We start from the raw sequence: 23,588 nt of genomic DNA, 5'->3' as shown, positions 1-23,588 counted from the left end.
CCCAGCTTCCCCCATAACCTGCGGAATGGGAGCGGCCCCTTGCACTGGGGGAGGGCTGGGCTCAAGCAGAGTGTCAGGAGATCCTGCGGACCTGGGGTGCTGGTGCTGGGGGCAGGTTGAGCTCATGTTCCGAGGTCCAACACCAGGGCTCCACCCACAGCCCAGCTTCTGGGGACAGGAAGTACAGTTGGGAGACCCCTCTGCTGCGGGCCTGCGAAGCGGGTGAGCCGAGAGCCCACCTTGGCGCCTCAGAGAGGGAAGCATGTGGCCCCAGGGCCTGTGAGTACAGTTGGGAGAGAAGGGGTCTCAGCCCACGGGGCTTGGGCATGGGTACAGGTAGGGATCGGGTGGAGGCCGGGGTCCTGAATCCTCACTCCTTATACATTGGGGCCCTATATAAGGCGGGGTGGGGTGGGATTATGGAAGTTAAGGGAATAGAGAAGGCAGGTCTCATGGCCTTGCAGGGACTCAACCCACAGAGGCCTGGATTTTTGTAAACTGGGGCGCACATGCCTGCCCACTCCACTGCCCCTGGCTGTCCTGAGGCCTGTGAGAGTGAGCTGGGAGGCTTAGCCTCTAGATCTACCCGCTCTCTGGACAGGAGGCTGCACGCCATCCAGGCAGAGACTTGTATCTGCAGTGGTCAGCCACGCCTAGTGCCCCAACCCACGAACAGGTCACCTGTGCCCATAGCCACCCCTCCTAGAGGCTCAGCTTGATGCCAGTAGACTGTGGGGAGACCAGCCTGTGTCCTGGCAGCCCGGATTGCCTTCCCAGGGAGGTGGAGTAGATTCAGGAGGCTAGGGACAGCTGGGCTGCAGTTTGAAGTGGACTGGAACCACCCAGAACAGTCGGAGGCCTGTGACCACATCATTTATTCCCTGCTGTCCCAGAAAAGGTGGCAAGCAGGAGAAAGCCAAGGTGCATGGTACAAAGAAAGTTCCAACCATGAAGGGCCACAGAGCCTGGGTTTGCAGGTCCGATGTACATCTGTGCCGAGAGTCCTGTGACCTCCAACAGGGGTTAGGGTGACCCTGGTCAACAAGGCCTGCATCCGGGCCTGTGTGGGGTGAGCAGGCATCACAGGTCCTTCCAGCCCTGCTCCCCTCGGGAGAGGGTCCCCAGCCCCTTGGACAGGTAGGGCAGAGGTGCTTTGCCGGGCGGCTTGGCCTTCCTGCGCTTCAAGGCCTCCAGATCTCGGTGCGCGACCATGACCAGCCGGCTGCGGAGGGAATGGGACGCTCGCTGAGATGTGTCTGTATGACAGCCAAGTGCCCTGGACACACGGGGCAAGTGCGCTGGCGGCACGGCCACAAGCCCACTGGACATCCGGTGACGCCCCCTGGCCCTCACCCCCACCTGCCCCCTCCCTGTGCTGCGGAGTCGCCCTTACTTGAGGTTGGAGAGCTCGACAACGAGGCCGCGCACTGTGTCCGTGGCATCCTGCATCCTGCGGGCCTGGGCCTGGGGCGCGTAGGGATGGGGCCTGCTGGGACGGGGGGAGAAAGGGTGGCCTGAGCCCCGGGGGCTGCCGCGCCTCAAGGCCTGTGCCACGTGTGCAAGGCCCTGTCCTTCCTGGAAGAAACCAAAGGCCAGCTGGGCTCTTTTCACTACTCAGGACGTACCGGAGTCTGTTCTCCCGATGCTGCCGCCTCTGTGTCCCCCACAGCTCCGCGGCTCTTAGGCCTGTGGCATGGAAGCTGCTCTGGTGCAGCTAGGCCCCTCCTAGAAAAGCCCTAGCCCCTCATTTCTGCACCTGGTTGTGCGTCCAGTGCCTCGTGGGACTCGGGAGTGGGTTTTTTTTTTTTTTTTTTTTTTTTTTTGGTTTTCGAGGTAGGGTCTCACTCTAGCCCAGGCTGACCTGGAATTCACTGTGTCGTCTCAGGGTGGCCTCGAACTCACGGTGATCCTCCTACCTCTGCCTCTTGAGGGCTGGGATGAAAGGCGTGCGCCACCACTCCCGGCTTGGAATGTTCTTTTCTAATGTTTCCTGGTGGCTGTGATTTCACCCCTTGGACCACCCTTTTCTAGCAAACACTGCCGCGTGGCTCTCTACTGCTCGGTGAAGTGCGGGAAGAACCAGTGTGAGCAACATCTGTCTGTGGAGGGAGGCCAGCCACTGCCTGCCTGTGGGGTCTTGGGCCCACAGATGTGGGCAGGGCAGGGGAGTCACCCCAAGAATGCCCTTCTGCTGCACAGGCCCTGGCCACTGAGGTGGTCAGCTGGGCCTCACCCTCTCTCCTGTCCAGCTCTGGGCTGCCAAGTGGACTCAGGGGCCTGCAGGTTTTCTGCAGGGGTGTGGGGGTGGCACTGGCCAGTGAAGCTGCCTGAGATTCACACAGGAAATGTCTTTTCTGCTCAGGAGCACGGTAGCTGTGGCTAACGTGGCCCCCTACGAGGTGTGGGTGTACACACACGTGTGCAAGTGGCAGAAGGGGTCTGTTACGGAGGACAGGAAATGAACACAGCCACCCTCTTGCAGGAGGAGATGGCAGAGGAGGTGAGGGGACATCCTCGACACACTGCTCAGACAAACACAAGCTTGGCCTTCGTCTCTGAGAGGCAGTTTCGGGTGGAATGACAGGAGGATGTCCCTCCACCCAGGCCCAAGCCAGAGCAAGGGCACAGCAGAGGTCCTCCACAAGGGGAAGGTGGATGGCACAGGGCGTGGGGTTGGCCCAGGGATCGTTGCAGTCCATGGCTCCTAGCCCTGCCTGGGTTCCCCCTGGCTTTGGTTGCTCAGGACGCCCCCACGTGTGGGGTGAGAAGCTCCACTGCAGGGGGATGGCACTTGAGGGGGCGATGAGCCAGCTTGAGTGCAGACTTTCTGTAGGTCACTAGCTCTCTACTTTGGCAGCAGGTGGGGCCATAGGTAGTTTGAAACGCCTACTCCCATGACAGAATGAGGAAGAGGAGGCCCAACAGGATAATCGGGTGTCCCTCTGTCGCCTCTCTTGGCAAAGGACAGGCAAACAAAGGCGCTGGGGCTCCTTGGCATGCCTACCTGGACTGAGCCTTGGCCACTGACAAAAGGTCTCCTCTGATGGCACGTGAGCTGGGGTCATGCCAGTCAAGATCTGGCTCGCTCCCTGCAGGAAAACTCTGGAAGAAAAGACAACTTGTGAGCCACGTGGCCTGGCAGAGGACACCACCTGCCCTGCTTCTCCTCAGCAGTGGGGCCTCCAGCCAGCTAGACACAGCTGCATTCCTTCACAGTCCTTCCTGTCCTGCCAACTGCAGGCCCCACACGGGAGCTCACTGTCCCTGACCACTACTGCACGTGCCTCATGTCTCTAACGACTCAACAGAGGGCTGGGGGTGTCGACAGAGGGCTTGCTTAGTGTGTACAGAGCCCCGGCCGGGTTCCATCCCTAGCACCACATAAATCAGGCATGGTAGAGGCAGGAGGATCGGAAGTTCAAGGTCAGTTACAAAATTTGTGGCTAGCCTGAGCTACATGAGACGTTCTCAAGTTGTTACTTTGATTAAATGAAGCGGATTCCGAGGGTACCCTTGAGAGGCCGAGGCAGGGGATGTGTGAGGAGCTTGAGGCTGATGGGCTGTGTACAAGACCAGCTCAACATGAATGAGAAAGGCTGGAGAGACAGCTTAGTGGTTAAGGCTCCTGCCTGCGAGGCCTAAGGACCCATGTTCAACTCCCCAGATCCCACGTAAGCCAGATGCACAAGGTCACACACATGCATAAGGTGGCACATGCATCTGGAGTTCGATTACAGTGGCTGGTGGCCCTGGCATACCAATTCTCTCTCTTGCTCTCTCTCTCTCTCACAAAAATAAATACATACAACTCCATGTTGCGTACTGGCCTGTCTCACTACGGCGTGTCCCTTGAAGATACTGTCCAGCAGAAGCTGTGCTTCCACCAGGGACGTGTGGATGTGTCGCTGACAAGGGAGGCCGTGGCACCTGGGGCTGTCAACCACGTGACTAGCTGGCATCGTCCGGGGAGGGACTTCTTGGTGCTCTGCCCTGGCACAGCTGCACCAGCCACTGGGGACACCCTGTCAGGCATGAAGAGGTTCTGGAGACACTTGCCCTCCTCCCTCTAGCTGTCAGGCCATGGACAGACCCCCAAGGAACTGGAATGGTGCCACAGGCTCAGACTGGGACAATGGAAAGGCCGGGGCCCTGGTGCCAGCCAGGGGAGGAAAGAGCTTTCACACAGGGTTGTTCACCTATCACAGCCGCCTGGGAGGAGGCTGACGCTACTCAGCTACCCTGAGCCCGTCAGGACCCTAAAGGTCTTGGGGGTGGTCACTGGACTTCTTCCCAATGTGGCCACATTGACCTACTTTTGATCTGTGCTCCGGTTTTCACTGTTACTTTAACAGGCCTCCCAAGGACAGGTGGTCAGTTCTAGTTTGTTCAAGCCTCAGGGTCCAGGCTCGGACCCTCAGAAGTGCTACAAGACCTCCACCATGATGTGAACTTTGAACCTGTCACTGAGGGGTGGTCTTCATGAGTGTCCTCGGTCAGCAGGAGGCCTCTGCTCTGCTTCCAGAAGTCCCTGCCTGTGCCACAGGTGGCCTCTTCCTGCCAGTCTGTCATCTTCCTTTCCCACGGGAATCTGCTCAGTGACTGGGTCATCCTGTCTTGCTCAGGAACACCCAGTGTCAAGGCTAAAAGCTCCTAGGGAACAGGGTGGCGCCTCCTTCCCAGCTGGTGCTGCCTGCCATGTGTGACCATGAGGCTGTGTGCCAGGTCTGTGCTGGGCTGATAGTTTTTATCAGTAGTACTGCGATGGAACACAGGCTCTCGCCCATGCTGAGCACACTAAGTCACACCTCCAGAGGCCCACATTCGCCCTGAGCACCCCATCCTATCACGGTCCCCTCCAGAGGCCCACATTCGCCCTGAGCACCCCATCCTACCACGGTCCCCTCCAGGGGCCCACATTCGTCCTGAGCACCCCATCCTACCACAGTCCCCTCCAGGGGCCCACATTCACCCTGAGCACCCCATCCTACCACGGTCCCCTCCAGGGGCCCACATTTGCCCTGAGCACCCCCATCCTACCACGGTCCCCTCCAGAGGCCCACATTCGCCCTGAGCACCCCATCCTACCACGGTCCCCTCTAAGGGTAGAATCACTGGCTCAACTCCTCCTGGGGCTGGGACAGAACCCAGGGCCTTCCGCACTAAAGGGGGCTCTCCCGTGGGCCACATCGTTTGGATGCCTGTTTCTTCTGCTAGGTGGCAGGGGCAACCCTTTGCTTACACTGTGGGGCTGTGCTGGCGTTGGACTGGTAGGACACAGCACCGAAGGCCGGCCCTGGGGAACGCGTTATCTGGCCTGTTCATCACTGTCGCCCCCGTGGAACAGCCTGTCCACGACACAGAGCAAATCTAAGCACCTTGACAGGGAGCAGGGGCAGGGCCCCGCTGGCATGCATCTGTGGTCCTGGGGCTCACCCCAGCACCAAGGGAAGAAGCAGAGAAAATACAACATCTCGGCCAGGTGTGACGGCGCACGCCTTTAATCCCAGCACTGGGGAGGCAGAGATACAAGGATCACTGGGTTTGAGGCCATCCTGAGACTATATAGTGAATTCCGGGTCAGCCTGGGCTAGAGCGAGACCCTATCTCCAAAAACAAAACAAAAACAAAAAACAAGGCTGGAGAGATAGCTTAGTGGTTAAGGAGCTTGCCTGTGAAGCCTGATGACCCAGGTTCAATTCCTCAGTACCCACATAAGCCAAACGTACAAAGTGATGTATGTGTCTGGAGTTTGTTTGTTTGCAGTGGCTAGAGGCCCTGGCATGCCCATTCTCTGTCAGCCTCTCTCTTTAATAAATAAATAAATAAATAAATAATTTTTAAATTGGGGGCTGGAAAAATGGCTTAGTAGTTAAGGTGCTTGCCTGCAAAGCCAAAGGACCCAGGTTCCATTCCCCAGGACCCACGTAAGCCAGATGCACAATGGGGCACATGTGTCTGGAGTTTGTTTGCAGTGGCTGAGGCCCTGACGTGCCCATTCTCTCTGTCCTTTATCCTTTCTCTGTCTCAAATTAATAGAAATAAGTTAAAAAAAAAAAAAAAACTCTTGACAGGGACAGCTAGGGAAGTATGGTAGTTTAATTCGGGTGTTCCCCATAAACTTAAGTGTTCTGAATGCTAGGTCCCCAGCTGGTGGCAACTGGGGAACTGGAGACGGTGTATTGTTGGGGGCAGGCTGATGGCTGTTACAGCCAGTGTCCCCGTGCCAGGGTTTGGCAGTCTCCTGTTGCTGTTGTCCACCTGAGGTTGTCCAGGAGGTGATGTCCACCCTCTGCTCATGCCACTGTTTTCCCTGCCATCATGGCACTTTCAACCCTCCAGTCGGTAAACCCAAATACACCCTCTCTGCCCACAAGCTGCTCTTGGTGTTTCTGTCATCAACACGACGCTGACTGCAACAGGAAGGAGAGGCCAAGTTTGGAAAATAACTTGGGCTCCTTGTGCCCAGGCCAGCACACCTCCTTCCCTTAGGCTGCGCAACTCGGACCAGGCCGGCCTCTTTGGCCTCTGCACCACAGCCTGTGAAGGAGAGAGCCGCTTACATCCCAAGGCAGGACTAAACCTTTGCCAGGGGCCAGGGGCCAGGGGCCAGGGGTAACCCCTTCCCTCCATGCATGGCTGAAACAGACTGCCACCTGCCCCGATGGGACTGACAGCAGCTGCAGTTGTGAAAGGCCACGTCTGGACAGCTGTGAGCAGGCACCTCTCTGGAGGAAGCAAGGCCACAGAAAACAACTAACCCCGCCCCGCCCCAGTGCTCCTGAGGAGGGGTGGGGACTCTCCCAGCTTGGGAGGGAGGCCCTTTGCTCAGTCCTGCTCTGAGGACCCCTGCCTCTTCACGCAGGCTCCAAGGGCTCATCGCCCCCAGCACCCTACAGCCGGGGGCAGACGCTAGAGAGAGGTGAGGAGCACACTTGGGGCTCCGGATGAAGTCACTGTCTGTCCCCATCATGGGGATGGCTTGGCCTGTGCTGGGCACACACACAGCTGAAGCACGCGTGGGGCTCTCCGCTCAGTGACTGCAACCCACACGGAGGTGGTCTGTGGACCACAGGGAAGCTCTTACCTGCTCGGGAGGTGCTTCCAAGTCGGGGGCGTCCAGAGCATCCTGCATCTGGCTATCAGGCAACAAGTCAAGTTCCATGGCTGAGGAATCTGGCCACAAGGCCTTGTCTGTGGAGTCGGGAACCTGCACCTTTGTTGGGTGTGTATGGAGGCCTGGGCTGCCCGGGGCCCCGGGGTCCTGGGGAAGGCTGCTGGCTGCGTAGCTGTGCTCCAGCAGACTCGGGAGGACCCTGAGGTTGTGCTCACAGCTCTGCCTGCCCCCCTCTGTTGCCCTTTGGTCCATGGGCTGTGCCTGTAACGACAGCATGCACAGCCCTCCAGCGTCTGTCTGTCAGGGACAGGGTCCTGCATCTCGGTAACACTGGGACCCATTTCCCGAGCATCCCCTGTGCACGCTAGGTTCTTGGGGGCTGCAAGACTCACCAGGTCACCGCCAGCGGGCTCCTCTTCCAGCCTGGCCTCTTCTCCGCTGGCTGTGGTCTCCCCGGCAAGATGCGTGCAGCCCAGCAGGAGCTCACTGCAGCCGCCCCTGGCTGGGACGTGCTCACTGGGCACAATGACCTCCACAGCCCTCTGCTGCAGCTCAGAGGGGTCCAGGCTAACCTCTGCAATGACACTGTCCCCAAGGGAGGTGCATGCTGGGCTGCTACTGCTCAGGCCTGCCTCCCAGCCTGCTGTTCTCTGTGACTGCGTGGGGACAGGGAAGCAGTGGGCCGCAGATCTGGTCAGGCATGGTAGCTCAGGGTCCGAGGCAGAAGCCAGGTCTGGGAGACAGGAGACGTCCTCTCCTTCCTCCTGGAGCCTCCCCGCAGGCTGCTCGCTCTCTGTTCCCACTCCTGCTCCGAGGGTGCCTTCCTCCTGCGTCCCTCTGCCGTCTGGTTCCTTCCCTTCAGCGTCAGCCCTGTGCGGGGGCTTTTCCTGGCCTATCCTGCCTGCAACCCAGGCCGTCCGTGTTTCCGGCCCACTGCTCCCGATCGCTTTTACACCTACCGGGGGTTCCTGGCCAGGCCCCCCTGAGCCAGAGGGCCCTGGATCCCCCTCTGGCGTGACCTCAGAACAAGCATGCCCATTGGCAGGCACAAGTGTGGCAGAGTTCAGGCCACTCTGCTGGGGGACAGGGATGGAGCCAGCTTCTTGCGCCTGGTCGTCGGGCCTCGTGGCTTCCTGCAGAGGGAGCCCCAGGGACTCCTCCAACAGCCGGTCCCCAGCCTGCAGGACACCAGGCTCCGGTGACACCTCCTGCGGGAAGACAGCCCCAGTCAGCCGACAGTCCTATAGTCAGCCCTGTGAAGGGTGTTCCAAGTGCAGATGCTTTACTCACAGTGCAGACCACCGACGCCCACTGCAGGCACTGGAGGCCGGAGGGCAAAGGCAACACGGAAACCCTACTTCCGGGAGTGGGAAGACGGCTCAGCGGATGAGAGCACTGGCTGCCCGTGCCTCCCATCCCCAGCATGCAGGGCATGTGCACACGTGACTATGGCCCTAGCACTGAAGGGGGTGGAGACAGGAGGGTCGACAGAAAGCTCTCTAGGTTCAGGGAGGGTCGGCCTCAGGAAAACAAGGTAGAAGAGAGATAGTGGAAGACACCCAATGTCGTCTCTGGCCTCTACGCACATGTGCATAGGGCGCTTGCAGAGCCCGAGGGCCTGAGTTCAGTTCTCAAGCCACACACCTAAGCCAGATGCAAAAAGTGGCACAAGTGTCTCGTTCATTTGCAGTGGCAAGAGGTCCTGGCACGCCCACAAAATAAATAAATTATGTAAAGTTTTTTTTTTCAAGGTAGGGTCTCACTGTAGTCCGAGCTGACCTGGAACTTTCCAGAACTCACAGCAGATGTTCCTACCTCTGTCTCCTGAGTGCTGGGGTTAAAGTCATATACCTCCATGCTTGGCAATATACATATACATATATATAATCATGTGTGTATATGTATACATACATATATATGTGTGTGTGTGTATATGTTGTTATTGTTATTTTTTCATCCTTTTTTTAACGTTTTATTTGCTTGAGAGCAACAGACAAGAGAGGGAAAGAGAGAGAGAGAGCACCAGGGCCTCCAGCCACTGCAAACTAACTCCAGACACGTGCGCCCCCTTGTGCATCTGGCTTACGTGGGTCCTGGGGAATCGAGCCTCGAACCGGGATCCTTAGGCTTCACAGGGAAGGGCTTAGCCACTAAGCCACCTCGCCAGTCCTATTTTTGGTTTTATTTTGAGGAAGGACCTCGCTGCAGCCCAGGCTCACCTGGAGCTCACCATCAACTTCTTTCCAGGGTGTCATGGGAGAATAACCACCTCTGGAACCCATGGCAGTAAGGGCATGGCACAAAAGTCCCTGAGGAGCAGGGAAGCAGAGGGAAGTGTGGGCAGCCCTTTTCAGCTTAACTGCTCCCACCAGTCTTGGGAATGAGAGCTCTGGCCTGGCAGGCACAGCTACTCTGCATGCCCACCATGTCACGGGTCTACTCGGCCTGCAGGGCACATTGCTACAACGATGCTGCCTGCAGTGTGTGGCATTAGGCGGGGGTGGAGGCGTGGTGTCAGATGGCACCAAAGAAGACCACGGTTAGCCAGGACAAGAGGCCGCCAGACACCAGAAGCCAGGGCCGAGCTTACCCAGCTAACAGCTCCACTCTCGGGGTCCTCTTCCCTGGCCTCTGCTTTTCTCCTCACTGTCTTCTTGGGTTTTGCAAACTGAGGGACGAATCTCCTGACTGACGTCTGCAATGGGGATGAAGCCACTTTAGTGGGGGAAGGTCTCAGGAAAAGCAACCCTGGGGCTGATTTTTTTTTTTTTCCCCCCCGAAGTAAGGTCTCATTCTAGCCCAGACTGATCTGGAATTCACTGGGTATTCTCAGGGTGGCCTTGAACTCAGGGAGATCCTCCTCCCTCTGCTTCCCTAGTGCTGGGATTAAAGGCGTGCACCACCACGCCCAGCCCCTCTTACTGCTTCTTGAGACACGTCTCTAGCCTTGTCTGGACTGTAACTCAACACAATGCTCTTGTCTCACCCTAAGTGCAGGGACGACAGGCCTGTGCCACATGTGCCTCGGGTTTCTTATGGTCTCAAACATGACCCTTGCCTTCCTCTGTCCCTATAGCCCATGTGGGTGGCCAAGAGCTCCTGAACTAGACGTACAGTGTGTGCTTAAAAGCCTCTAACACACAGTGGACAGGCCCACCTGGGAAGGCAGCTGGGACGCAGGCTCCTGCTCTGGTGTCCCCAAAAGGCTGGAGGCCACTTCCGTTTCCTCAGCAGGGAAGCTGGGCAGGGAGAGGGACAAAGGGAGAAGGATATGAAGTCCTCTGAGACGTCACCTCACACGCTAAGACGGGCTCAGCGGCAGAGCATGGACCAGAGTCGGACAGGACCCCATCCCGCACACACAGGGAGTTATTTTTGTCTCTCTCTTGTGAGGGGGCCTCGCTCTAGGCCAGACCGACCTGGAATTCACTCTCAGGCTGGCTTTGAACTCCCAGTGATCCTCCTACTTCTGCCTCCCAAGTACTGGGATTAAAGGCGTGTGCCACCACACCCAGTTATGATCTCATTGTTTTGTGGCTGAATCATGCTCTACTGTGTATATAGGCCAGGTTTTCTTTGTCCCATACTTTAAACCACATATTCCAAGCTAGGGCTGTGACTCAGTGGCAGAATGCTTGCCTAGCATGTTCTGGGCTCTGGGTTCCATTCCCAGCTTTGTAGGGAAAAAAAAATCAAATAACATTAAAAAAAAAACAACAACACAAAAAACCTAAACCTTGCTGGGCGTGGTGGCACACACCTTTAATCCCAGCAGTGAGGAAGCAGAGGTAGGAAGTTCACGGCCACCCTGAGACTACAGAGTGGTCAGCCTGGGCCAGAGTGAGACATTACCTTGAAAAACCAAGAAAAAAATAAAATAAAATAAACCTAAACCTCTAGCAATTGCAAATCTACTCCAGATTGGGTACCGGGAAATCAAACCTGGGTCCTTAGGCTTTACAGGCAAGCAGCTTAACTACTAAGCCATCTCTCCAGCCCTGTGAATTAAATTTTTTTTATTTTTGTATTTTATTTATTTGAAAGAGAGAAAGGAAATTAGATAGGTAGGTAGGTAGAGGTAGGTAGGTAGGTAGGAAGAGAGAGAGAGAGAGAGAGAGAGAATATATAGGCACTCCAGGACCTCTAGTCACTACAAATGAATTCCAGACGTATGAACCACTTTATGCATCTGGCTTATGTGGGTACTGGAGAATTGAACCTGGGTCCTTTGGCTTCCCAAGAAAGCTCCTTAACGACTAAGTAGTCTCTCCAGCCCCCCCCCCAAATTGTTTTTTACTAATTTTAGAGAGAAAGGGGGAGAGAGGTAGGTAGAGAATGGGTGCACCAGGGCCTCCAGTAACTGCAAACAAACTCAAGATACATGTGCCCCCTTGTGCATCTAGCTTATGTGGGTCCTGGGGAATGGAAGCTGGGTTCTTAGGGTTTGTAGGCAAGCGCCTTAACTGCTAAGCTAGCTCTCCAGCTCCCTCCAGTAACTTTTAAAAGAAATATTTTTACTCATTTGAGAGAGAGAGACAGACAGTGTGCACCAGCATGTGTGGCTTTTTTTCTTCTTTTTCTGAGACAGGCTCTCACTCTGGTGCAGGCTGGCCTCACACTCACAGGAGATCCCGCTACCTCTGCCTCCCAATGCTGGGATGAAAGGTACGCCCAGCTTGTTCCTTTCTTGATAAAGAGAAAGTAGAAGACGGGCTGGAGAGATGGCTTAGCGGTTAAGGCGTTCGCCTGCACAGCCAAAGGACCCAGGTTACAATCTCCAGGACCCACGTAAGCCAGATGCACAAGGGGGCGCACACGTCTGGAGTTCGTTTGCGGTGGCTGGAGGCCCTGGCACGTCCGTTCTCTCTCTCCCCTTTATCTGTCAAATAAATAAATAAAAATAAAATAATTAAATAAAAGAGAAAGTAGAAGAAACAGGGATCTGACCTGGAAGCAGGGCATTCCGCCACAACCTGTCACTTTCCTCCCCAGATGAGAGCTGGAAAGTGAGAACATGCCCCAGGGCCTAGCAGGACTCCGGGGGTCAACCTGGTCCTCTCCCCTCTGCACCCTAAATCCATGGCAGCTGCGCTGCGCTGCTGGTGGGCGGAGGCCTGCTGGGTGGTTGGGAGACACTTACCTGGAGACTGTGTGTCTGAGTTCCTCCCCGCTCAGCTCTGCAGAGGCAGAGGGTCCCGAGTCTTCTGAGCCCGTGGGCTGATGTAAACGGCCCAGCTTGGGGCTCTGAGGACTCCCGGGGGGCCCTGTCGGAGGTGGGCTCTTGGGCGGCTTTTTGGGGTGCAGTCCTTCCCCTGCTTGGGAGAGAGGACGGTGAGGGGAGCGGTGGCGGGCCCCGGAGCCGAGCGTGAGCACGCGGGTGCGGAGGGCAGGAAGCCCTCACGTGGTGAGGAGGACGAGATGGAGCCGGTGAGCAGGGAAGAGCTCGTCACGCATGTGCTTGTGCGACCCGACCTTCCTCCTCTTCCTTCTCTCTGTGTGTGTGCGTGTTAGCGTGTAGACATGTGTGTGCATATTGGTGTGTAGACGTGTGGGGAGGCTTGCTTCTGTGAGTGTGCATGTTAGTGGTAGATGTGTGTGTGGTCTTCCTTCTGTGTGTGTGCGTATTAGTAAGTGTGTAGACCTATGTGTATTAGTGTGCAAACATGTGGGTTTGGTGCACACACGTGCGGAGGCCAGGGGTCACCGTCAGGCGTCCTCCTCAGTTGCTCCCCATCTTTTTGAGATGGGGACCTTCACTGGTTCAGCTAGACTACTAGCCAGCGAGAACCGGCGAATCGCCCCACCCTACGCCCTGGCATCTACCTCCCCAAAGCTTGGATTCCAGATGCCTGCCACAGCTGCACCCTGCTTTTATGTGGGTGCTGGAGAAGTCTCCACTCCAGTCTTCCTGTCTGCATGACAAAACGCTTTACCACAGAACCATTTCCCCAGCCCTGGGTTTTGTTCTTGTTTTTTTTTTGTTGTTGTTAAACAAGGTGTTACTACGTTGCTCAGTCTGACCTTGAACTCTACTGTCTCAGCCTGAATACCTGGATGACAGGTGTGTATCAACAATGACTTCTTTTGGGGGATTTTTTTTGAGGTAAGGTCTCCTTCTAGCCCAGGCTGACCTGGAATTCACTATGTTGTCTCAGGGTGGCCTCGAACTCATGGCGATCCTCCTACCTCTGCCTGGTGAGGGCTGGGATTAAAGGCGTGCGCCACCTTACCTAGCCAACAATGGCTTTTAACAAATATTTTTATTTACCTGAGAGATTTAAGGGGCAGAGAGAGACCCACAGAAAGGGCACACCAGGGCCTCCAGCCACTGCAAACAAATTCCAGACGCAGGTGCCACCTTGTGCATCTGGCTTACGAGGGTCCTGGGGAATTGAACCTGGGTCCTCAAGCTTCATAGTCAAGCACCTTAACCGTTAAGCCATCTCTCCAGCCCAACAATGGCTTTTGACCTAGAGTTTGCTCATGACTGCGAATCTTGAAGCAGGCTGGCTTCAGAGTAAGACACAACCTGGACCAGATGTCTCTCTCCTGGCAGAAGGGGCAAGGCTTATGCAACAGGGCTCAGTTCAAATGGCCCTGCATTGGGCCAAGTGTGACCTCTTTATAGGCCTGCCTTTTCATACCTCTTGTCTTTTCACACAATGGCTTTTCTTTATTTTTTCAAAAAGATAATAATTTTGAGAGAGAGAGAGAGAATGGGCATGCCAGGGTCTCCAAATGCATACGCCACCTTGTGCTTCTGGCCTTATGTGGGTACTGGGGAATCGAACCCAGGTTGTTAGGCTTTGCAGGCAAGTGCCTTAACTGCTAAGCCGTTTCTCCAGCCCACATAATGGCTTTTCAAGCAAAGCCAGACAGACAGTGGCACATGCATCTAGCGTTGTTCTGCAGTGGCAAGAGGACCTGGAGTGCCCATACAAGCACTTACGCACAAAAATAAAATTGCCTTCTGGCTACTGCAAAGGAACTCCAGACACATGGGAGTCAAACCCAGGTCATTAGGCCTTGCAGGCCAAGTGCTTTAATCACTGAGCCATCTCTCCAGTCCCCAATTTTTTTCCCATTTATTTATTTAAGAGAGAGAAAGACCCTCAAATATTTGTTCAATTATTTATATCAATGTGGGTTCACAAATATAGATTATACACACTGGAAATAAAAAGAGAGAGAGAGAGAAAGAGGGGTAGATATTGAACGGATGGGTGCGCCAGGGTCTCCAGCCAATGTGAATGGCTAATGGCTGTGCCACCTTGTGCACCTGGCTTATGTGAATTCTGGAGAATTGAATCTGAGTCTTTTGGCTTTCTAGGCAAGCATCTTAACCACTAAGCCATCTTTCCAGCTCCCCAAATAATTTTTATAAAAATATTTATTTGAAAGTTGGGCATGGTGGTGTACACCTTTAATCCCAGCACTTGGGAGGCAGAGGTACGAGGATTGCCATGAGTTCAAGACCACCATGAGACTACATAGTGAATTCCAGGACAGCCTGAGCTAGAGTGAGGCCCTACCTCAGAAAACCAAAAATAAAAATTGAAAGAGAGAGAGAGGCAGATAGAGAAAATTGTTGCAGGGCCTCTAGCCACTGCAGTGAACTCTAGACCTATGCACCAACTTCTGCATTTGGTTTTACGTGGGTCCTGGGGAATTAAACCATGGTCCTCAGATTTTGCTGGCAAACACCTTAACTGCTGAACCATTTCTCCAGCCCCAAATAATCTTTTTTTTTTTTATTATGATGATATTTATTTATTTATTTAAGAGCGACAGACACAGAGAGAAAGACAGATAGAGGGAGAGAGACAGAATGGGCGCGCCAGGGCTTCCAGCCTCTGCAAACGAACTCCAGACACGTGCGCCCCCTTGTGCATCTGGCTAACATGGGACCTGGGGAACCGAGCCTCGAACTGGGATCCTTAGACTTCACAGGCAAGCGCTTAACCGCTAAGCCATCTCTCCAGCCCCCAAATAATCTTTTTAAAGTAGTACACCACATTAGATTTCCTCTAGCCACCTACAGAATATTCATCCTGAGAAGTATAGCTTGGCAGGTGCACAAGGAGGTGGGCTGGAGAGATGGCTTAGCGGTTAAGCGCTTGCCTGTGAAGCCTAAGGACCCCGGTTCGAGGCTCGATTCACCGGGACCCATGTTAGCCAGATGCACAAGGGGGCGCACGCGTCTGGAGTTCATTTGCAGTGGCTGGAGGCCCTGGCGCACCCATTCTCTCTCTCTCTCTCTCTCTCAAATAAATAAATAAAAACAACAACAAATAAAACAAGGGTTTTTCGTTACTTGTCCTGACCACCCAGAGGTGCTTATGAACAATGTTTTCCCTTCTCCTGCTTTGGCCTCAGGTATGGGCTTCCTTTGTCTCAGCTCCCCGGTAGCGAGGGTGACAGGCATGTGCCTCCACATTCACCAGGAGTGAAAACTCACACACACATTTTTGACAGCACTGGGGATGGAACCTAGGGCCACACATGCTAGACAAGCGCTCGACCACTGAGACATTTACAAGGACATTTTTTAAAACGTTTCTTATTTCTTATTTATTTACTGGGGGGGAGGAGAGAGATTGACAGAGAGAGAGATAGAGAATGGGCATGCCCCCCTTGTGCATCTGGCTAACATGGGTCCTTGGGAATAGAGCCTCAAACCAGGGTCCCTAGGCTTCACAGGCAAGCGCTTAACTGCTAAGCCATCTCTCCAGCCCCCAAGTCCAATTTTTAAAAAATTTTTTTTGTTCATTTTTTATTTATTTATTTGAGAGTGACAGACAGAAAGAGACAGAGAGAGAGAGATTGAGAACGGGCGCGCCAGGGCCTCCAGCCATTGCAAACGAACTCCAGACGCGTGCGCCCCCTTTTGCACTTGGCTAACGTGGGTCCTGGGGAACCGAGCCTCGAACCGGGGTCCTTAGGCTTCACAGGCAAGAGCTTAACAGCTAAGACGTCTCTCCAGCCCGCCCAAGTCCAATTTTTATTTAGAGGTAAGCTTTTGCAGGACTTGAATTTTCATTTTCCTTCCCTCAGCCTCCTATAGCTAGGATTACAGGTGTGTGTCACCATGCTTGGCCAGCTTTTTTCCTCCCGTAATTTATTTGAGAAAGGAGGAGAATGGATATGCCAAGGCCTCTTGCCACTGCAAATGAACTCCAGATGTATGCACCACTTTGTGCATCTGGTTTTATGTGTACACTGGGGAGTCAAAGAACTTGAGTTGGCAGGTTTTGCAAGCAAGAACCTTTAGCCACTGAGCCATCTTCCCAACCCGGAAGCACTATGTCAAACGATCCATCTCCCTAGTTCCTCTTTTTGATGGTTAGAGACAGGTTCTCACATAGCCCAGGCAGTCCTTGAACTCAATAGCTTTCCAGTGATGGCCTTAAATTCCTCACCCGACTTCGTGAGCACTGGCATCACAGGAATATGCTGCTAGCCTGTTTATATGGTGCTGGAGATGGAACCCAAGGCTTCATGTGTGCCAGGTAAGCATTCTAGCCACTGAACTACACCCCAAATAAAGTTTTTAAAAAGTCTGTTGAGGCAGGGTCTCTCAGTGTAGTCCTAAGGTGACCTGGAACTGTGTAGTCCAGGCTGGCGTCAAACCCACAGCCCCCCTCCTCCCTAACACCTAGGATAACAAGCACGACCCACCAGGCCTATCACTTTGGGGGGGTGGGGGTTCCCAGGGACTCACTCAAGCCCAGAGAGACCTGGAACTCACGGTGATCCTGCCACCTCTGCCTCCCGAGTGCTGGGATTAAAGGCGTGTGCCATGGTGCCTGGCTCCTCTACTTCTTAATTGTACTCCGCGGTGCTGGGGACGGAGCCGAGGGCCTTGCACACAGGAGGTAACCAGTGCTTCCTTCTCATTCTGCGCTGTGCCCCCACGAGAACTTTATCTCACTGCTGTGGACTGGATGAGCTGTCACTGAGACACATTTTCCTTCCACTTCACTCGGCCTTCAGTCTCCAGGGTGGAAACAAAGCCTGATCCGTTCACCCTTTGATGCCATCCTTCCATGGGTGCCCACTCAGGACAGCACCGGTCCTGAAGAGTATCGCTACACAAGCAGGTCCCTACCTCACAGCCGGCCACAAAGAGCAAAAATTAACACGAGACAAACAAAACCAGCAGCCTGACTGACTTCCCAACACTAGTGTTCCCGGCTGACTCGGGGAACATCTGTGCCAAAAAGAAAGAGGAAAACTGTCACCAGGCTACAGGGGCCTCACATTTCCTTCCAGAATCAGTAGTCCTGTGGGGCTGCCGCAGTTCTCACAACCAACGCTGGAGGGACAGTGCCTCTCTCACCATCTGGGGCTCCACCCTGCTGTGAACCCAGGAAGAACTGTCCACGGCCAGCTCAAGAGGCTGCCCCAGGGTCAGAGAAATCCCTGCGACCAAGCAGCCTGTGCGCTCTGTGCAAATTGTGGATCATTTCTTTTCTGTCTCATGTCTGAGGGAAAGATGAACAGTGCTCTTTAACTCCTCCCTAAGACAGTTCTCAACATGGATGAAGTTTCAGACTACAGCAGGAAAATGGAGCCGCCTCATCCAACCCTAGGTGTGGAAGTGCGGGTTTATAATCCCAGCATTTAGGAGGCTGAGGCAGGATCTTAAGCTGTTGTTTTTTTTTTTAAATCATTTATTTGTTTACATTCAAGGGAAGAGAGAGAATGCCAGTGGGCACACCAAGGTCTCTTGCTGCTTTAAACAAAGTCCAGATGTATGCACCATTATGCATCTGGACTTACGAGGGTCCTGGGGAATTGAACCTGGACCAGCAGGCTTTGCAAGCAAGCACCTTTAACTGCTGAGCCATTTCCCCAGCCCAGGTTCTTTTTATTTATTTATTTTTTATTTTACTTTTTTTGGTTTTTCCAGGTAGGGTCTCACTCTAGCCCAAGCTCACCTGGAATTCACTATGTAGTCTCAGGGTGGCCTTGAACTCACAGCGATCCTCCTTCCTCTGCCTCCCAAGCGTTGGGATTAAAAAGGCGTGCACCACTATACCCAGCTCAGCCCAGGTTCTTAAGTTTGAAGATAGCCTGGGCTACATCTTAAAACAAGATGATATACAGGGGCTGGAGAGATGGCTTAGTGGTTAAGGCCCTTGCCAGCAAAGCCAACAGACTCAGCTTCGACTCCCCAGGACCCACTTAAAGCCAGATACAAGGTGGCACATGTGTCTGGAGTTCATTTACAGTAGCTGGAGATCCTGGCCCACTCATTCTCTCTTTCTCTCTGCCTGCCCCTCCCTCTCGCTCTCTCTCTCAAATAAATAAATAAAAGCCAGGCATGGTGGTACACACATTTAATCCCAGCACTCAGTAGGCAGAGGTGGGAGGATCACCTTCAGTTCAATGCCACCCTGAGACTTCACAGTGAAGTTGTGCTTTTTGTTTTTCAAGGTAGGGTCTTGCTCTAGCCCAGGCAGGCTGACTTGGAATTCACTGTGTACTCTCAGTCTGACCTTGAACTCACATCAATCCTCCTACCTCTGCCTCCAGAGTGCTAGGATTAAAGTGTGCGCCACCACACCAGGCCAAAAAAGATATTCAAAATTAATCCAAAAACATTTGTTGTTTTTATTTTATTTTATTTTATATATATATATATATATATATATATATATATATATATATATATATTTTTTTTTTTTTTTTTTGAGGTAGGGTCTCACTCTAGCCCAAGCTGATCTGCAACTCACTATGTAGTCTTAGGGTGGCCTCGAACTCACGGCCATCCTCCTACCTCTGCTGGATGAAGGCGGGCACTCCCACGCCCGGCCCGTTGTTTCCATTTTCAACTGAAGAAATCTGTGAGTGTGGTGTCTGGGCCTCGTGCAGGCAGTCAAGTGTACACTGCACTACTGAGCTACACTGCTCAGCCCTCGAAGAGGAAATCTCTGTGCACAAGTAAGCAAGCCTCAGCAGGGCACGCTGACAAAGTGGAAACTGGAAGCTGCAGAGCAAGCCATGTGCTGACTCAGTCTTCCAGTAAAAGCCTCTGTCGGCGTGTGTGTGGCTCGCCCTCTGCAGCCTCTGTGGCAACACACTGGCGGATTTAACCAACCACAGACACGTCGGCACTGGACAGGCAGAGCATGTTTCCTAGTCAACACTCCCTACATGATATACTTCAGGGCTGGGAGGACGTGAGCTTGATCCCCAGCACCCATGTAAAAAGCAGGCGGGGTCACACACCTGTAACCCCTGCACTAAGGAGGTAGAGATAAAAGAATGAGGGCTGGAGGGATGGCTTAGCGGCTAAGGCGCTTGCCTGCAAACCCAAAGGAACCAGGTTCGATTCCCCAGGACCCACGTAAGCCAAATGCACAAGGTAGTGCATGTGTCTGGAGTTTATCTGCAGTGTCTGGAGACCCTGGTGTGCCCGTTCTCTCCCTCTCTCTGCCTCTTTCTCTCTGTCAAATAAAAAAATAAAAATAAAATAAATTTTTAAAAAAGTGGCTGTGGGCCATGGCCAGTCTGATCAAAACTGCCAGCTCCAGCCGGGTGTGGTGGCGCATGCCTTTGGAGGCAGAGGTAGGAAGATGACCGTGAGTTTGAGGCCACCCTGAGACAACACAGTGAATTCCAGGTCAGCCTCGGCTAGAGAGAGAGACCCCCAACCTCCGTTGGGAGGGGGGAACCTGCCAGCTCCAAGTTCGCAAAGCAACCCTCTCAAGGAATAGATCAGAAAGTCAGAAGAGCGATTAAAGAGAATACCCAGTGTTCTCCTCTGGTCTGTGCAAGCATGCACTGAGGTGTGTACAGAACAGGGGGAGGGTGCTTCTGCGCGCACACACACACACACACACACAAAATAGTTTTGGGGCTGCAGAGACGGCTTAGCAGTTAAGGTGCTTGCCTGCGAAGACTAAAGACCAGTTTCAAGGCCTCAGAGTCCACATAATCCAGATGCTCATGGTGGCGCATGCATCTGGAGTCCGTTTGCTGTGGCTAGAGATCCTGGTGCACCCATTCTCTCTTTCCCTCTCTTAAATAAAAAATTAAAAAAAAAAAACTTTAGAAAAGAAAAAAAACCTATGTGGTCCAGGCCATATAGCTGTGGGGGAGGGATTACACAAAACTAATGACATCATGAGCCCGGGCTACAGAACCCTTCCTCCAGGACAGTGTTCTCCAGCAAGTGGGCAGGGGTGATGGACTGGACAGAAGTGTCCTGGAGAAGGTGGACTAGGCTCCATCCTAAAACCCTTGGTTCTGGCTAACCCCAGGGCCAGAACTGGATTACCAACCCCCAACCCCCAGTGGGCTGTTGGTCACAGAAACCCATGAGGCCCCAAAACAATGCAGGCCATCCCCAAAGCACTTGGTTATCTGTCAGAGCCACAAGGTAAGACCCTATTGCTAAAGATACCACAGATGACAGTCGAAGGGCCAGGAGAAAGGAGAGGAAGACCAGCGTCCCCTTGGCTGCTCCACAGAGTGCTGGAAAGCTCTGTGGAGCTGCTGGGGGTAATGGTCACCTGTGGCGCGAATGACTGGGAGACCCTGTGAGTGCAGCAAAATCAGCCAGCCAGCCAAGTACACACCAGTGCAGTAGCGGCACACAGCCTACGCAGGTAACCAACTGCCGCCACCTCCTCCTTCTTCTTCTTTTTTTTTTTTTGTCTTTGGTTTTTCGAGGTAGGGTCAAACTCTGACCCAGGCTGACCTGGCATTCACTATGTTGTCTCAGGGTGGCCTCAAACTCACAGGGATCCTCCTCCTACCTCTGCTTCCCAAGTGCTAGGGTTAAAGGCATGCACCAGCACAGGTGGCATCAAATCAAGTTTTTAAAGTATCTTATTTATTTATTTGACAGATAGAGAAAGAGGCAGATAGAGCCTCTAGCCACTGCCTAGATGCACGCAACACCTTGTGCATCTGGCTTTATGGGAGTACTGGGGAATCGAACCTAGGTTCCTAGGCTCCTTAGGTAAACACACTTGAACCCCTAGGCCATCTCTTCAGCCCTCAAATAACTTTTTTTTTTTTTTTTAAATTTTTATTTATTTATTTATTTGAGAGAGACAGACACAGAGAGAAAGACAGATAGAGGGTGAGAGAGAGAATGGGCGCGCCAGGGCTTCCTGCCTCTGCAAACGAACTCCAGACGCGTGCGCCCCCTTGTGCATCTGGCTAACGTGGGACCTGGGGAACCGAGCCTCGAACCAGGGTCCTTAGGCTTCACAGGCAAGCGCTTAACCGCTAAGCCATCTCTCCAGCCCATCAAATAACTTTTTTTTTAATTAATTTTTTTTTTTTGAGACAGAGAGGGGAGAAAGAGAGTAAGGGGAGGGGTAAGGGTGCGCCAGGGCCTCCAGCCACTGCAAATGAACTCCAGATGCATGTGCCACCTTATACATCTGGTTTATGTGGACTTGGAGAATCAAACGTGGGTCCTTAGGCTTTGCAGCCTTCACCCCTAAGCCATCTCTCTTGGCCCTCAAATAAAAATTTAAGGGCCAGCATGGCATGGTGGGGCATGCATTAAGCCACAGACCTCAGGAGACTGAGGTAGGAGGGTGGCCATGAGTTTAAGGGGCTACAAGTGAGTTCCTGGTCAACCTGGAGCTAGAGTAAGACCTTGCTTCAAAAATAAATAAATGAATAGCCAACTTGAATGAACCAAATACCTGTGGTCCTGGGCTGCCTCTTCCTCTTACTCATTTTATCTTTCCCTCGAGAAATCTGAAAATAAACACATTCATTCACTGTTTGCAGAAGCCCACTGTCATTAACTTGGCTTGGGGGGACCAGAGGCTTCTCCCTCCTCCACCCACACCCATCTGGCTGCAGAGGGGGCTCAGCTGGGCCCCTGCAGGAAGGGCAGGGAGGGGAACAACAGGTCACTTCCACTTTGGGCCTGGAATCCACACCCTTCCATCTGCAGAAAAAAGCCCTCTACTTTACCAATTATTTTCAGTAGAGTCTCATGGACCCCTGTGGGTACAGACATCCTGGAGGAACTAACCACATTCTAGTCCCTGCGCCGGGGTCTCTGGGATGTCAGACACTTTAAGACTTTTTTGGTTGTCTGTTTTTTGTTTTTCGAGGTAGGGTCTCGCTTTAGCCCAGGTTGACCTGGAATCCACTATGTAGTCTCAGGGTGGCCTTGAACTCAGAGATCTTCCTACCTCCGCCTCCACAGTGCTGGGATTAAAGCTGTGTGCCACCACACCCGCCTGGCTTTACGGCTTTTGAAAAGCCAATGGGAACCCTGAAAATCACTGAGGTTCTTTAGAGAAGCCCTCCCAGGGACTCTTGGGGAAGGCCAGGAGCCTTGGAGAGTCAAGAATCTCTAGGGCAGACTTTTCTGGCCTTTTTTGGGGGGCGGAGGGGCAGGCAAGCCCAAACAAACCTGATCTACAGAAGTCGTCTTAGTCACTTTGTCTTTAGCTTGGATCTGTTGGGGAATAAGTGGCCTAAAATCATTTATGTGCTTTTAAAAACAAATATATTTTTGATTTTTCAAGGTAGGGTTTCACTCTGGCCCAGGCTGGTCCAGAACTATGTAGTCTCAGGGTGGCCTTGAACTCACAGCAATCCTTCTACCTCTGCCTCCCAAGTGCTGGAATTAAAGATGCGCCTCACCATGCCTGACTATCTATCATCTATCTACCTATCCCATCCATTCATTTCATTTTTACTTTTTCGAGGTAGGGTCTCGCTCTAGCCCAGGCTGACCTGGAAGTCACTATGTCGTCTCAGGCTGGCCTCGAACTCACGACGACTCTCCTACCTCTGCTTCCTGAGCGCTGGGATTAAAGGCGTGTGCCACCACGCCCGGCTTTTCTTTTCTCTCTCTCTCTTCCCATCCCCCTTTTTTGTATTTCTTTTTTTTCTGAGAAAACGGCCCTGCTAGAGGCACCTCACAGAGACTCCGTGACACGGGTTCTGCGGCCGAAGTACTCGGATTCTGCAGCTGAGGTTCGGATCCCGGACTCCGCAGCCGAGGAACCCGGATGCTGCAGCCAAGGGACCCGGATTCTGCAGCCGCAGTTCGAACCCGGACTCTAGAGCCGAGGGACCCGGATTGTGCAGTCAAGGGACCCGGATTCTACAGCTGCAGTTCGGACCCGGACTCTAGAGCCGAAGGACCCGGATTCTGGAGCCTAAGGACCCGGACTCTGCAGCTGCGGTTCGAACCTGGACTCTAGAGCCGAGGGACCCGGAACCCCGAGGCCCCGCACCTTGCCACCCCCAGAAAACTGAGACTCCCCCACACCAAGAATCCAGACAAGGCCGTGGCCCCGCGCGCCTCGCTGGCCTCCCACCACGCGCCCCAAGCACCCTCCTCACACCTCGCGGCTCCGCCTCCTTCTCGCGCCACGCCAGGCCCCGCCCCCCCCGGCGCATGCGCAACGCACTCTCCCCGCCCGCTTCCCACGCAGTCCCCCGCGGCTCCTCCCCTGCGCAAGGCGCGTGCGCCGGCGCG

General features: G+C 53.7%; 1 protein-coding gene across 1 annotated transcript; it reads right to left on the bottom strand.

The window, feature by feature from the left end:
- Positions 1-846: 846 nt before the first annotated feature.
- Brme1 (break repair meiotic recombinase recruitment factor 1) lies at positions 847-23,468 on the bottom strand. Its single transcript, XM_004672434.2, has 11 exons — positions 23,455-23,468; positions 22,512-22,556; positions 21,787-21,841; positions 12,255-12,429; positions 10,272-10,353; positions 9,705-9,809; positions 7,507-8,322; positions 7,085-7,375; positions 3,005-3,102; positions 1,394-1,486; positions 847-1,222 (listed from the first exon to the last, which is right to left on the bottom strand). The coding sequence occupies exons 3-11, from the start codon at positions 21,818-21,820 to the stop codon at positions 1,081-1,083; spliced, it is 1,836 nt and encodes a 611-aa protein (XP_004672491.2). The 5' UTR covers positions 21,821-21,841; positions 22,512-22,556; positions 23,455-23,468; the 3' UTR covers positions 847-1,080.
- Between the last annotated feature and the right edge of the window lie 120 nt (positions 23,469-23,588).

This window comes from Jaculus jaculus, chromosome 21 (assembly GCF_020740685.1).
Source record: "Jaculus jaculus isolate mJacJac1 chromosome 21, mJacJac1.mat.Y.cur, whole genome shotgun sequence".
NCBI lineage: Eukaryota > Metazoa > Chordata > Mammalia > Rodentia > Dipodidae > Jaculus > Jaculus jaculus.
This window is presented reverse-complemented; position numbering and strand designations above follow the sequence as displayed.

What these genes read in the sequence shown, in the direction of transcription:
- Brme1 (XM_004672434.2), bottom strand. Translation starts at nt 21,820, where the DNA reads ATGAGTAAGAGGAAGAGGCAGCCCAGGACCACAG. An exon ending in CGTCCCAGCTGCCTTCCCAG is followed by an intron (nt 9,810 to 10,271) that starts GTGGGCCTGTCC and finishes TCCCCATTGCAG; the next exon opens with ACGTCAGTCAGGAGATTCGT. An exon ending in GTGGCCAAGGCTCAGTCCAG is followed by an intron (nt 1,487 to 3,004) that starts GTAGGCATGCCA and finishes CCGTCCCAGCAG; the next exon opens with GCCCCATCCCTACGCGCCCC.